General features: G+C 36.2%; 1 protein-coding gene across 1 annotated transcript in view; it reads left to right on the plus strand.

The window, feature by feature from the left end:
- The first annotated feature begins 279 nt into the window (after positions 1-279).
- LOC133841524 (fringe glycosyltransferase) overlaps positions 280-13863 on the plus strand; it is a 37661-nt gene continuing 24077 nt past the window's right edge. The window contains exons 1-2 of the mRNA XM_062274073.1: positions 280-677; positions 9815-10234. Of these exons, the coding sequence (XP_062130057.1) occupies positions 549-677; positions 9815-10234 (549 nt within the window). The 5' untranslated portion in view covers positions 280-548. The remainder of the gene's footprint in view (positions 678-9814; positions 10235-13863) is intronic.

Raw genomic sequence — 13863 nt, forward strand, 5'->3', positions numbered from 1 at the left:
CAGTGCGGAGAGAGAGAGCAACAAGTTGGAACAACCACGAGAGAGCGCAGCGTTGGCTCTCTGCTGCTCCGATTGGAATACTGGTCTCTCTGCGAAATGTGTTGCTATCGCTGTCACACTGCCGCATGCGCGCCTCGCTTCCAATTGGAGCACACACGCACAGCTTGGAGCGCAGCGCTCTCTCACTTGCGCGCTCTCTTGGCGCTCTGCTGTCGTTTGTTTACAAAAATTGTGCGCTGGAAAGGTAAGCTCAGTGCGGCTGTGCGGCCGCTGCGTCAGTTGCTCAACTAACTTGCCCGAAGCAAGACGTACGCGCGCGCGCCTAACAAAAATATTACGTGCAATACGAATACGAAGACACGAGCAAAATTTTGCAAAGGAACCAAAAGTGCAAAGCAAAAAACAAGTGAATTCTAAATCAGTGTGCGACAATTGTGTTTTGTGAAAATAGAGTTTTGTGTGTTATTTGCGGTTCCATATTCGATAGATACGATAGACGATTGATCGATCGATCGATGTTTGCGTAGACGGTTCGGACAACATATGATATGAGCCTGACTGTGCTCTCGCTGCCGCAACGTTACAAACGCCTCCTGCAAGCCATGTCTCTCGCCGTCGCCGTTGTCTACATGACGCTGTTGCTCTATCAGAGCGCCTACGGATATCCGGGCATGCAAGTGAGTAATGTCTTTTGATTCAGATTCGCCACAGATCGTTGGTTGCGTGGGTGTCACGCTCCTTCTACCTCACTTATTCTCTTTTCAATCCTCTAACATTTATGGGGCCCCCTTTTGCTGTCCACTTGCAAATTTGCATGTGTTTGCTCACACACATACACACATGCGTAGTCTATATGCATCCCACTCCCTCTGCTGCCGGCTTGTACTCCACATGTCGCCGTCTCCGTCTCCGTTTCGTGCACTTTCATAAATCAACGCTGGCGACGTTTGCAGCTGCGCGCATGCGTCTGTCCGTCCTTGTCCCCCCACCAACTGTTTTCGCTCGCTGCTCTCTTCTGGACTGGAACCTTTTTGCGCCCTTGCCAATGTCTTCCAAGTTTGACTTTGCCGCTGTCGCTGCCTTTTGCCTTGCATATAAAACAGTTTCAGTTTTTAGCAATTTTTATTTTGTTTTTCTTTTTTCCTTTTTTGGTTTTTGTTGTGTCTTTGTTGTTGTTGTTGTTTTGTTTTTGTTGCGTTTCATTGCCGTCGGCAGCGCGTCGCCAAAGCTTTCAAGCTGCAATTCCCTCTCCTTCTACTCCTTCGCCTGCGCCTTCTTCTTCTGCTTCTTGTTCTCGTTGTTTTTGCTTTGGTTTTGCATAAATTTCTGTGTAATAAAATATTCCCCCTGCTAATATTACAAGAGCAGCTAAAAGTTGGCTGACCGCCCGGCTAGTTGAGAGCTTGTGCCTCAAGAGAGAGAGACAGAGGGAGAGAGTGTGTGTGGGATCACACAGTTAAACACATAGTATACCATATAGTTGGAGTCGCTTCCTTTCCTTCCCTCTTACTCGCTCTCACTATAAACTCACATCTTTATTATGCTAATTGCAACTGAACTGAACACAGCTGCAGAGCGAAACCGGCTGGATTGGATTACTATATCATTTACTGGATCATTAAGCCAACGATTTTCTATGCTAGTTAATGCAAGAAAATTCCAAGCGTAGTACGTGTTGGATATTTTTATAGTTCTACATTCACAAATTTAATTAGAATTGGAATATTTGAAAGTGATCTTGGGATAGTTATTTTATGATTCATAGAAATTAGAATGTAATTGAGTTTTAAGAGTGAATAAAGATTCTGGTTTTCATTGGCTTTTTTTTTTGCAAATTATAATTTGCAATATAAGATTATTTATATTAAGAAATAGATAGAATCATGGAACCACTAAACTCTCAGTTTGATTACAACATGTATTATTTATTAAGGGAAAAGGAAAACTTTAATTTTCATAATTCATAAAACACATATAAAAATTTAGGATATGATAAAGATTCTGATTTTCATTGGTTTATTTTTGCAATTTCTTTTTTAGGATTTTAGAATATAAGGTTAAAGATGAAAAAACTTGTATATTCTTAATTTAATTTTAAACATTAAATTTAGGATATAAAGTTAATAAGGTAAAAAGGGAAAGGAAAAATGTATTTTTATAATTCAAATTTAAAAATAATATTCAGCATATGAAGTTAAATATATTTTAATAATATATTTAAGGAAACTCAATAATATCAACCAAGACCTTCGACTATATATGGTTACTAATTCGAAAATTTATATTCTATATGTAAAACTTTGCATTTTTGTCAGCTAACCGGATTTCAACTTGACTATTCAAAAGTAGTTGGTATAGAAAACTCTGAAAACATTAATGTTTTATCTAGTCTTTGACATTTAATATAATTTATGTTAAAATTTAAATAATATTGTGTAGAAAATATCTTTGACATTTAATATAATTTATGTCAACATTTAAATAATATTGTGTAGAAAATATCTAAATGAAGTGATCTTTTTTGGCGCTTCACAACTTTGATGTTTTAATTCAATTAGCGGCAATTCTTATACAAAATATCATAGCAATAATTTAGACACAACAATTTGTTAAGCTTTCGACGACATTTTTATTAAAAGATTTTGACTTTTAGTAGTTCTAATTAGTATAAAAATGTCTCACCGGAAATTGTTGAGTTGGCAATTTCATTAGCAAATGTTTTCGATTCTTTTAAATGCAAATTTCTAGAGGTGTGGCTCTAATGCATTATTAATGCATTAGTTGAATTCCAATGAAATAGGAATTCGTCGTCTGTTGACTTCGAGTTGAGTTTTATGTGTGTGTGTTTGCTTTTGCAATCATTAAAAACTTTTTATGCCGTTTTAATTTCGAGCAAATTGTTGCGACTTAACCGGAAACCAGCCCAGAACTTAGTGAGTTATATAGAGTTAAGAGTTCTCAGCGTAATGTGATGAAACTTGAAAATGCTGAATTCACATAGTTTTCGTTGAAGTCGCTTCGCTTTGCAGAGGTCTGTGACTTGTGTCAGCTCATTTTGTGGCAGTTGCCATTGTTGTTGTTGTTGTTGTTGTTGTGACCACATTAAATGCAATGCAATGTTGAAAATTTAAATTTTTTTTTATTTTTATTTCTTCATTTTCATTTTCCTTTTATTTTTATTAGTTTTGTTCAAATGTTGCGCAAATTGTCGCTTGTTGCTTCTTGGAATTTTACAGCTGACGCAGACGTTGCTTTGCTTTGCGTATAAAGCATGACAATTGTCCGATTGCATGACCACTGTACACGCCCCTAGTTCATGCCCCTCTTTCCCTCCCTCCCCCCCCACACTTTTCAGTTGTCGCGTGTTGCTGACGCATAAATCATAAAAAAATGACGAAAGTAATCGATAAATGAATTTGTTTATGCGAATTGGTTTAAAGTGGCGCGCAGAATGAGTTTCGCTTGTTGTTTGATTGTTGATTGATTCCGTGTACTTTGCCTTGTGCATACCAAGCAACAACAAAAAGCAACAACAACAACGATCAATCGACTGCTTTTGCATGCAAATCAAGTTTTAAAGTCTTCAAGGCAAAACTTAAAAAAAAAATCCAAAAAAAATAAAGTTAAGAAAAAAACCCCAAAACAAAGTCAAAGAATATCGCTGAAAAGTTTTCGCAGGTGCCGCGCTTGTTGCATGCCACAGCATGCAGCGTCCTGTCCTGTCCAGCAGTAGCAGCTGCCTGTCCACTCTTCTCTCTCTCCTCTTCACTCTTCCTCACTCTTCTCTCTTCTGGCCACATAATCAGCGGCAACACACAAAAACAGCCGCTACTCGTACTACCCAAAAAAGTTGACGACATTAAGCCGCGTCTGATAAAACTTGCAACCTAAATGTATCTGAGCATCGCAGTATCTGAGTCTCAGAGTATCTTTGTATCTGTTGCAGCTGGACACACTCTGAGAAATGAAACTAAATGTTTAGCAAAGTTTTAAGTAACTTTATTGATAATCAATACTTAAGTTGGACTTACGAATGTTTAGCTGCTTAACAACTGCTTTAAAGTTCTTAGTTTCTAAGTTAAGCTTAGAAGCTAAATTACTTGAGACTTCTTAGTTGAATCTTAGCATTGATAATTTATTTTATTTATTTATTTATTTTTTTCACCCCACCCATGGATTAACTTTAAATCTTCTTCTCATTGCTACTTAAAATTGTGTTGCAAAATACTCTCAAAAACAAAAATTGTTTGAGGAAATATTCGCGTTACTTTTGCGTTCATGATTATTTATTTAATAGTCAGTTACAGTTTTATATCATTATTCATTATGCTTGAATGCCTCGTAATTAGTTTAAAGTAGTTTCCACTGATTGTGCGAAATTATTCTATGATATTATTATTCTATTATATTTGATAATCACTAAACGTTATGCTACAAATATAAAATTATAAGAAACTTTTATTATTAATTTATAACCTAGGATAAATTTACTATCGCTGGCTGTTGTGTCTTTGCCTAGTTTAAGGAACGTATAAACTTCTCTTGAATAAGGCTTCAAGTAATGTAGCATAATATTTGATAACTGAGTATAATTAGAGAAGATTCGAAATTGTTTGCGCATTCAAATACTTATTAATTTTGCATTTAGCATTACAATGAAATATATAAAATTGAAAGCAATATGAATATATTTTTGAACCGCATTGTTTAGTTTTAAATATAAACATATAATGAGCTTATATTTTCGTATCGTACTGGGCATCTAAACATATAGAATGTACAGATATAAAGACAGTTATGATCTAGTGTGACCATACAACAAAGTAAAGAACAAATACGGTCACGTTTTTAATGCTAATTATTATTTATATGATATAAATAAATTTTAATAACAACTAAACTTTTTGTTGCTTTCAAAAATGCTAAAAATATATTTTCATTGAAACATAAATAATCAAAAGATCACACAACAAATTCTCTATCTCTTTCTCTTAGTATAGTGATCATATTGGTATTTTAATAAGTCCGCTTTTCGCTCAGTGTAACTTAGTCAGCTGCTGGTCTTTTTCGATCTTTTGGTGGTCGGCAGTTTACTTAATTGAGGCTCAATCCCAGTCGCAATCGCAGGCTCAGACTCAGGCTGAGAATCTTCCAATCGTTGAGTCTCCCAGTGCTTCCCATCTCTCTCTCTCTCTCTCTCTCTATCTCTGCGCTCTGTCGCTCAGTTGGCTGATATGTGACTTTGATTGTGACTGTGTATCTTATCGTAGATTTGTATCTTTTGGTTTAATATTGTTAAAACAGCATTTAATGAAGATTTTACCAGCTTTTCTCGCCGTTTTCTCTCCACTCCACACTCCACTTCATTTCCCTTTCTCTTTGATTCTCTCTTGCCTTTGGGAGGAGAAACAGCTGGAGTTCTGTTTGTTGATTGAAAGGAATGAGCCGAGAGTGAGTTTATGGCATTGGGAAACTTCATTAATCTAGCGCCCTTTTTGGCCTGGGCACCTTTTGTGTATTTCTTGTTGTTGTTGCTTGTTATTAATTGACATGAAAATTGTTTATAAACATATTAATCATGTCCATAATGAAGCATTACACAATTGCCCCGACACGAAGCGTGTTCAATTTCGACTAGGCAAACGCCTGCGCGAACTCTCTTAGTGTATGTGTGTGTGTGTGTGTGTGTAGTGAGGGTGTATGTGTGTACATTTTGTTGCGCCTGCTGTTTTATACCCTGTAGTCATGTTGAAGAAGGCGTATAATAACTCAGTTGTAAATTAAATGACATAGTTATCTTCGATCTCATAAATAAAAAATTCTTAATTAACTTTAAGAACTATGAATGTGAATGTGAAGATTAGGGACTATAATGTTTTAGATCTTAAATCCTTGATCTCAAACGGAAGTATGCTTAATTGGCGTTAAAAGTGAAGTCTATATAAATCTGTAATAACTTATAGATCTGCTAGGCCTTGAAGTTTGTGATCTCATATCTTTGATCTCTTACGAAAATATTCCTAACTATCGTTAACAGCGAAGTATATTTAATATATATTTTTTAAACCTGTAGATCTGCTTAAATGTGATGTTTATGATCTCATGTCTTTGATCTAATACGGAAGTATTCCTAATTAGCTCTAAGCGCGGAATCTATATAAATATTCTTTGGTTTGTAGAACTGCCAGAATGTTAAGGCTAAAAGCTATCAAATCTGTGAAAAAAATAACTATAGACTTAAGGTTTGTTTTGGAATTGAAAAAAGCAAACAAATCTAGCAAGAGATATGAAGTTGTTCACAAACTTAATAATATAATAATATAATTTTAATATAATAGATTGATCGCGAGTTTCATAAGTTCATATTTCTATGCATATAACATTTTAAAAGCATTTATTTATTTTGTTTTTTGAAATAACACAGCTAGGCATGTGAAGTTTTTGTATTATATGAATGTCCATATAATATTTGTTTTAGAATTTCGCTTATATGCGATAAACTCTACAATTATAAGAAAGAAAACAACGAATTTTACAGCTTCTTATTCTAGAGCTTATTTAATTATTATTTATTATTATTGACAACAAAGTTTATTTGGAACTTTTATAATTTGTATTTCTTCTTTAATACACTAATATCAAGATAAAAGAATTATATTCCTTTTTTTTATGAAAATTTTATAACATTTCTTAATTTTGAAACTCTCTATTCTGCCTTTTGCAATTTTGTGTTAAGTGTAATGTAATATTGAAAATTATCTAACATTTGGCGTACTATTATATATTTATTTTCTTCAATTTACAATTTTAAGTTATTCATTTCTTTCTTTTTCATTTCTAAATTTCATGTTAAGCTTAAAATTAAAATTTTAATTTTTCGTATATTCTTTAAAAATCGAATACCGCGTATCTCGCAGTCGCGTTTTCTCGACTGTCATTTCTCTAGCTTGTTGTATCTGCAGTATCTGGCATATTGTATCTTGTATCTTGTAGTTTGTAAGTTTGGTTTTGTTTTGTGTTTGTTGTGTGTTGTGTGTGCGCAGGCGTGCTTGACAATAGCGCTTATATGGCCACACGTGTCTCCAGCAGCGTTGCTTGTGTCTCTGCCCCCAACTCTCTCTCTCTCTCTCTTTCTCTCTCCCTCTCTTTCTGTTTTGCAACTCTTACTTTGTTGCGATCGCCTCACGTTCGCGTAATTCGCCAAGTTTTTTTTTCTTTTTTTTTGCCGCTTTGCCCCTCGTCGAACATATTTTGCATACATGAATTACATCAGTCGCGACTCGCGACGTTGCAAGCAGGCAGCTGTGTTGCAGCAAGTGGTGCAACATTCTAATCTATGCAAGGCTGTTTGTTGACTTAATTCAATTCTGAATGCGCGTTGTTAACCGGATTCGTAGTCAAAGTCGCTTTCACTGCCGATCACTGCTGATCACGATTTTGTTGAGCTCCGTTTATCGCAGAATTAATTAATATTTCCAGCGCTTTGATTGCTTTTCGCACTTGTCCTCCACATCCACAAAACTGCTTCAGTCTCTGGCTTCTGTGGCTCATTAGGCAGTAGCTGGGCATCTTTTCTCTCTCCACTCTCCACTCTCAACTCTCCTTCTCTTGCCCCATTGTGTGGCGAACACCGTTTGTCGATCGTGCCGCAATAAAATTGTATTGAGCTCTGGAAGTCTTTAGTCTATCAAGCGAACAATATCGTGTGAAGCAGCCACAGCAGCCGAAAGACCCGTTTACCATGTAATAAAAAGATCAACGGTAGATAGATTAAGGAGAGAGCGGAGAGTAGAGAGACGGGGGGAAATAAGATTGTGGACAAAGAAATGTTTCCATTTTCAGTTTGAGAAAATGCGCTGCGAATGAGCTATAAAAAATATACTGAAGCTAGGCAAATGTGTGGGCCAGGTAAAAACAGGGGAAGAGAGGGGGGAAAGGGAGAGGGGGGGGAAGCATAGAGGAAGCGCCTGCTGCTTTGCATAGCGGAAAAGGTCGAGTAAATTAACACTTGGCGCAAAAGCGCAGAGAACCCAAAAATAAAAAAAAACAAATCTCAAGAAAAAAAGTAAAACAGGCTCAAGTGCTGTCTTTGGCCTTTATCAGCTCACTTCAATCAAAACTCAAACACTGAAGAAGAAGCAGAAGAGATGGGGGGGGAGAAGAGAAAGAAGAAGCAGTAGAGAAGTTGAAGCAGCATTAAAAGCAATTGAAGAATTGCCGCGCTTAACAAAAGCAAATGAACCTGTTATCAGTGGAAATTAATCAAAACTCGAGCCTACACAGCGCCTCAAGAGGCAGCAGAGAGTGCTGAAGAGGTGCACAGGGAAGGGGAAGGGGAAGAGTAGGCAGCGGAGAGCTAGAGGAGTTCCCAATCTTGGCTCTGATTGCCGATCAACAAACGTTCGCTTTGCGCGCTCGTTCTGTCTCTGTTTGCACTTACTCAGCATTTATGGCTTGCCGATTGTTGTTGTGATACCCGGTAGTTAAACTGAAGAAAGGTATGCCAAGTTAGTGGAAAGGGAAAAGGTTTTTTGCAGTGTAAAGCCTATGCTATAGGTGCATAGATTTGTATGCTGAATTTAAAAACAGAGAAGTGAGTTTAAAAAAAGTCAGTTCATTACTTTGATGAAGTTCAAGAGTCAAGACGACTACACGACATATTTTAGAAACTAGAAACAGCAAGTTGGGGTATAGTATTCATTTGGGTATAATATTCATTTGGGTATAAAATTCATTTGGATCCTTAAAAAGAGTATGAGTGAAAGAGAGAACAAAATTTGTGGGCTTCCTTATTAATACTATTTTTTGAACTTAAAATATGTTATACCTTGTCTTTTACACAATTTTTGTTTAATATAGATCATTTGCTTAAACAGCACAGGTCAAATCGTTTCATATCGTTTTGTATAAATTTAAGTTGACTTAGGGAACTTATAAATTTTGTAAATTAGCTTCTCTAAAATAAGTGAAGATTATCAATGGCATGCACAATTCGAAATGATTTTGGCACACACTCTAATAGACCAAGTATTGTATTAACAGTAAAAATTGTCATTATTGCGGAACACTTAATTAGGATAGCAACTTCTAATATCCTTTAAATAGATCTCTAATGGACATTGGTTTATTGGCTAATTCTAATGACGTTGGTTAATTTGATTAATTTGGTTAATTTAATGATTACTTTTAATGACATTAAGGAACCTTTTATTGAAATATAAAGCTAAAAAAAGTATTTTCAAATTGTATAACATCTTAAAAGAAAGTTGGCATATAATACTCAAATTCAAATATTAACTGAGTGCTTAAATTGTCGATGTATCTTGAACACTGTTAGCTACTATTTATAAGTTGTGGCCTAGCACGAAATTCCGCAATATTGCGATATACTCAAAGGTAATTAATTAGCTCTTCAGCCAAGTTATTAATAATAAATGTTAGATTGTAAATAAGATGTGCTCCGTATTATTTAATAATAAATAATAGATTGAAATAAGATGCGCTCCATACTCTTTTAGTTTGCTTTTCTCCCACTTCGCATACTCTTGATCTCCTCTAAAATGATGTAGCAGGTATATCACAGTCGATCACTCTCACCTCTTTAACTCAGCTGCCTGTTTGTTGTGTGTGTGTGTTGTCTGCTTGCCTGCAGCTCATTTGTTTGCCATTGTTGTTTACCAATTGAAGTTCGCCTTTTGTTTGCCAGGTGAAAATGCCTCTCAACGCAGCAGCAACCACAAATCTGCTTCCACAGCGATGTACACAACAAATTTACACGCTCTCGCTCTAACCGATCTCTCTCTCTCTTTTGCAGTTGCAGCCACAATTAAGCTCAAGCCTGTTGGATGGCAATGAACCTGCAACGACGACCACACAGCATGCAAGTGAGTTGCCTGTTGCTGCCGCTGCCTTGCAACTTGTGGCAGTTGCATCGTCGCCATCGCCGTCGCCTATTACGCCCTCGCTGATCATACGCAAGGACATCCACAGCTTCAACTTTAGCGACATCGAGGTGAGCGAGAGGCCAACAGCGACGCTCCTCACCGAACTCGCTCGCCGCAGTCGCAATGGGGAGCTGCTCCATGATCTGTCGCAGCGAGCGGTGACAGCGACGCCGCAGCCACCGACGACGGAGTTGGATGACATTTTCATCAGCGTGAAGACGACGAAGAACTATCACGACACGCGTCTGGCGCTGATCATCAAGACCTGGTTCCAATTGGCCAGAGATCAGGTGAGTCTTAACCCTCCGATGACTGCCCCCGATCCCCCCTTCTAAACAATTTGCTCGATTCGACACCCAACACAAAATGCAGATCGATTAACTCTTTAAGCAATTTGCAAAAGGTTGCCACAGATTGAGATCAGACTTTTGTCCAGTTTCCATTCTCCATTCTCCTCTCTTCTCTCCTCTCTGTTGCCTTAACTTTTTCTTCTTCTTCGTCTTGGGGCTTGGCGCATTTGCATAATGAGTTTTTAAGCTGTTTGAATTGATTTCTGTTTGCTGTTTGCTGTTTGTTGTCTCTGTTTTTTTTTCGCTCTGTCTCATTGGGCGATTTATGATTTTGTGGCTGTGGCTTAATTGGCCATTAAAATGTCTTCATAAGCCAAAAAGTTGCGATTTATATTGAGCTTAACTCTCAATAATGATGCTGCCTGACTGCTCATAATGAATTCTATATACTCTGTAGACAACTAAACTTTGCCAAAAGCCTGAATAATGTGTGAAGTATTTAAAAAAAGTATCATTTATACTCATTTGATACAATAATATGGTCGTAAGCTGAATACAATTATTATAGCTTTTGAGAGAATTCAAGAATTACAAATTAAAGACAAATGAATTTTGTTAGCAAACGCTGTAGAATATTTAATTGATTAGAATATTATGCTGATACACTGCAGTGTTTTGTTTTTATACTAGTTTTTCAATATACTAAATATACACTTTGGTATACAACAGTATTTTTCATATACAGAAATTTGGTATATTTAAGTGATAACACCGCACTGTTTCGGTTTCAATATATCAAATATAAAATTTGGTATATTTAAGTATTTTTTGGGTATATTAATTTGGTATATTTAAGTAGTAATATCGCAATGATTTGCCTTTTATTGAAGACTTGTTGATTTCATACGAGTTTCTCAGTGCTTTGGCCTAAGAATCATTTCCTGGAAGTGATAGTCCTTATTTCAATATACTAAATATACATTTTTGGTACATATAAATAATAAAACCGCACTATTCTGCTTTTGATTGAGAACGTGTGGCTCTCATACAAGTTTTTCAGTGCTTTAGTCTTTTTGCCTGGAAGTAAGACTTTAAGTTTATAAAAAGTTTAGTTTTTAAAACTGCATTTTTAAAATGTATGGTTTTATAATATGTATGTATATGTACATCCTATGTATCTTTTTAAAGGGTAACTGCTAGTCTGCCATGAAAACTGTTTTAGCTCTGCTTATTTTCTTATTCAATTTTGATTTTGTTGTGTGTAAAACTTTGCTCCAACGGCAATATACGATTCATGCGAAAGGACACTCATATATAAATATGTCTATTTACATACATATAATATATATGTATTTATGTATCCGTGTGAGTGTCTGAGTAATAGCCCTTTTGTTTATTATTGTTTTTATTGTTGTTGTTGCTGTTGTCGACTGTAGTTTTGTGCCAACTTATGCAAAATCACGCGTCACAAATGTGTTTTGTTATTGTTTACATGGAACTGCAGTCGACAAACCGACAACAACAACAACAACAGCAACGAAAAAAATGACATACAAAAAAAGATAAAAACCAAAACATAAATAAATAAATAATCTCTGCAAGCTGAGTACTTGAGTGTGAGTGTAAGTGTGTGAGTGTGTTGAACCTATTCAAAATTGTTAAAATGCCTGACAGGCACGTTTCGGGCCTTTGCTGGCCAAAGCTGCAACGGATTGGGATTGGGGCAAACGTGCTGCAAATAACGAGGGGAGAGGAAAGAGCAGACGGGGGGGAGGGGACAGACAGCTAGACAATTTGTGCTGCCTGCCACAACGAGTTGCAGTTTCACACTGTTAAAGGAGCTGATGGTCAACGGAGTTGCATCAAGTTGCAAGCGAGCGAGCGACATGCAACAATTGCCTCGAAAGTTTGATTTGCTTTGAGCTGCTGTTGCTGCTGTTGTAGGCAGCCAATTATTTTGATGCGACTCGCAGAAACATCAGCAACGATGCCAACAATGTGGAGCACAGCAACAACAACAACATTTTAAGCTGCTGCAAGAAAATGCGTTCAATTTGATTGGTTTGTGTGCGCCGCATTTGAAAACTATTTGCTGCGGCTGCCACAACTTTTGCTGCTGCCTCCACTGCTGCTGCCCTCTCCGTGTTGCACATTATAAACGCTTGATTAATGTGCCTCTCAACTGCTCATTCCCATTCCCATTTCCAATCCCATTCCCGTCGCGTCTCCTTAAAAGGCAGCTACGACAGCAGCAAGCAATACGTCCACAGTCACTTTGCCACATTGCTTGTTTAGCTTAGTCAAAGCGGGTATATTGGTTATGCAATGAAGTAGTTAACACATGGCTAAAGTGCTTTATACAATTTTGGCCACTTTAAACAAAAATTGCGATTTTTGTAGCTTTAACTCCTTTTTTGATTTCCATTGAAATCCAAAGTAATAAATGGCTGGTAACTTTTAAGCCAAAAGCATAAGCTTTAGAAAGCTGACATCAACTGTTCTACAAATTCAAGCTGAGTTTAAGGCAAAGTCCTATCTTGTCCTGTTCAATCTGAGTTCTACTGCTAAGTAAGACGCTTTGCAGTAGAACTCAGATTGCTAAGTAAGACGCTTTGCAGTAGAACTCAGATTGAATTCGTAGAATGGGATAAATCAGAACATTGTCGGGCATACATAGATAAATTTTGCTAATTAATTAAAATTACACTTTTTTCAGCTTCTAAAATTTTGCACTTTTGATGGTAACTTATATGACGATGTATGGTATTATTATTAGCACTACCTGCATGATTTAGGCCATACTTGTAATCCTTAAAAAGCTTAGCTACTTGTGACCAAATTTAGCATCCTTGTATCAACATTTCTGATAGATTTTTGTTAAGTTGCTGAACAACAGTTGTTCGTGCAATTGTTTGTGATCCTTGCAATTCCTTATGGCATAAGCTTTGACATATTTCATAATTCAGAAGCTAAAGGTCTGAGGAAATTGGGGTTATTGGAAAGTTAGAAGAGTGCTGCTTTATGTTCTCTGATGCATTCAACTTGAAATAAAATAAATTTGTTTGTATTCATATATTACTATTACGTTTACGCAGAATAAAGCATAAATTCTACAACGTTTATTAAATGCAGATTTAATTTGTGTGTTGGGCTTAGTGTCTAACCGCATTTTCTCATCTATTTTTCAATACTTTTGTGTTAAATTCAAATATTTCCATTGTGTTCAATATGGATTAAAGAGTACTTTGAATGAAAAAGCAATATAAATACATACTTAGATATTGGATTTTACAAATTTGTATATATTTTAAAGAGTGAACAGTGAACAGTTGAAGTTTGATGACACATTGAAACATAAATGGAAATAAGTCTTTAATATAGTGGGCATGAATACTTTTCAAAGTAAATAAGTATCAACTGATGAAAATCCTTAAATTATGCAAAATTTCTCTCTTCTATTATGTACATAAAAGTAAATGAAATTCACCTTTAAAGCAAGGGTATTTGTTGAGTCGTTGACTTGTGTTTTTATGGCTGCTGAAACATAATTTGTTAGTTTAATCTTGTTTATGGGCATAAGACAATAACTCTGCTGTTGCTGTTGCTGCTGCTGCTGCTTGTGTTGAATA

Source organism: Drosophila sulfurigaster, chromosome 3 (assembly GCF_023558435.1).
Source record: "Drosophila sulfurigaster albostrigata strain 15112-1811.04 chromosome 3, ASM2355843v2, whole genome shotgun sequence".
In the NCBI taxonomy this organism is placed as follows: domain Eukaryota; kingdom Metazoa; phylum Arthropoda; class Insecta; order Diptera; family Drosophilidae; genus Drosophila; species Drosophila sulfurigaster.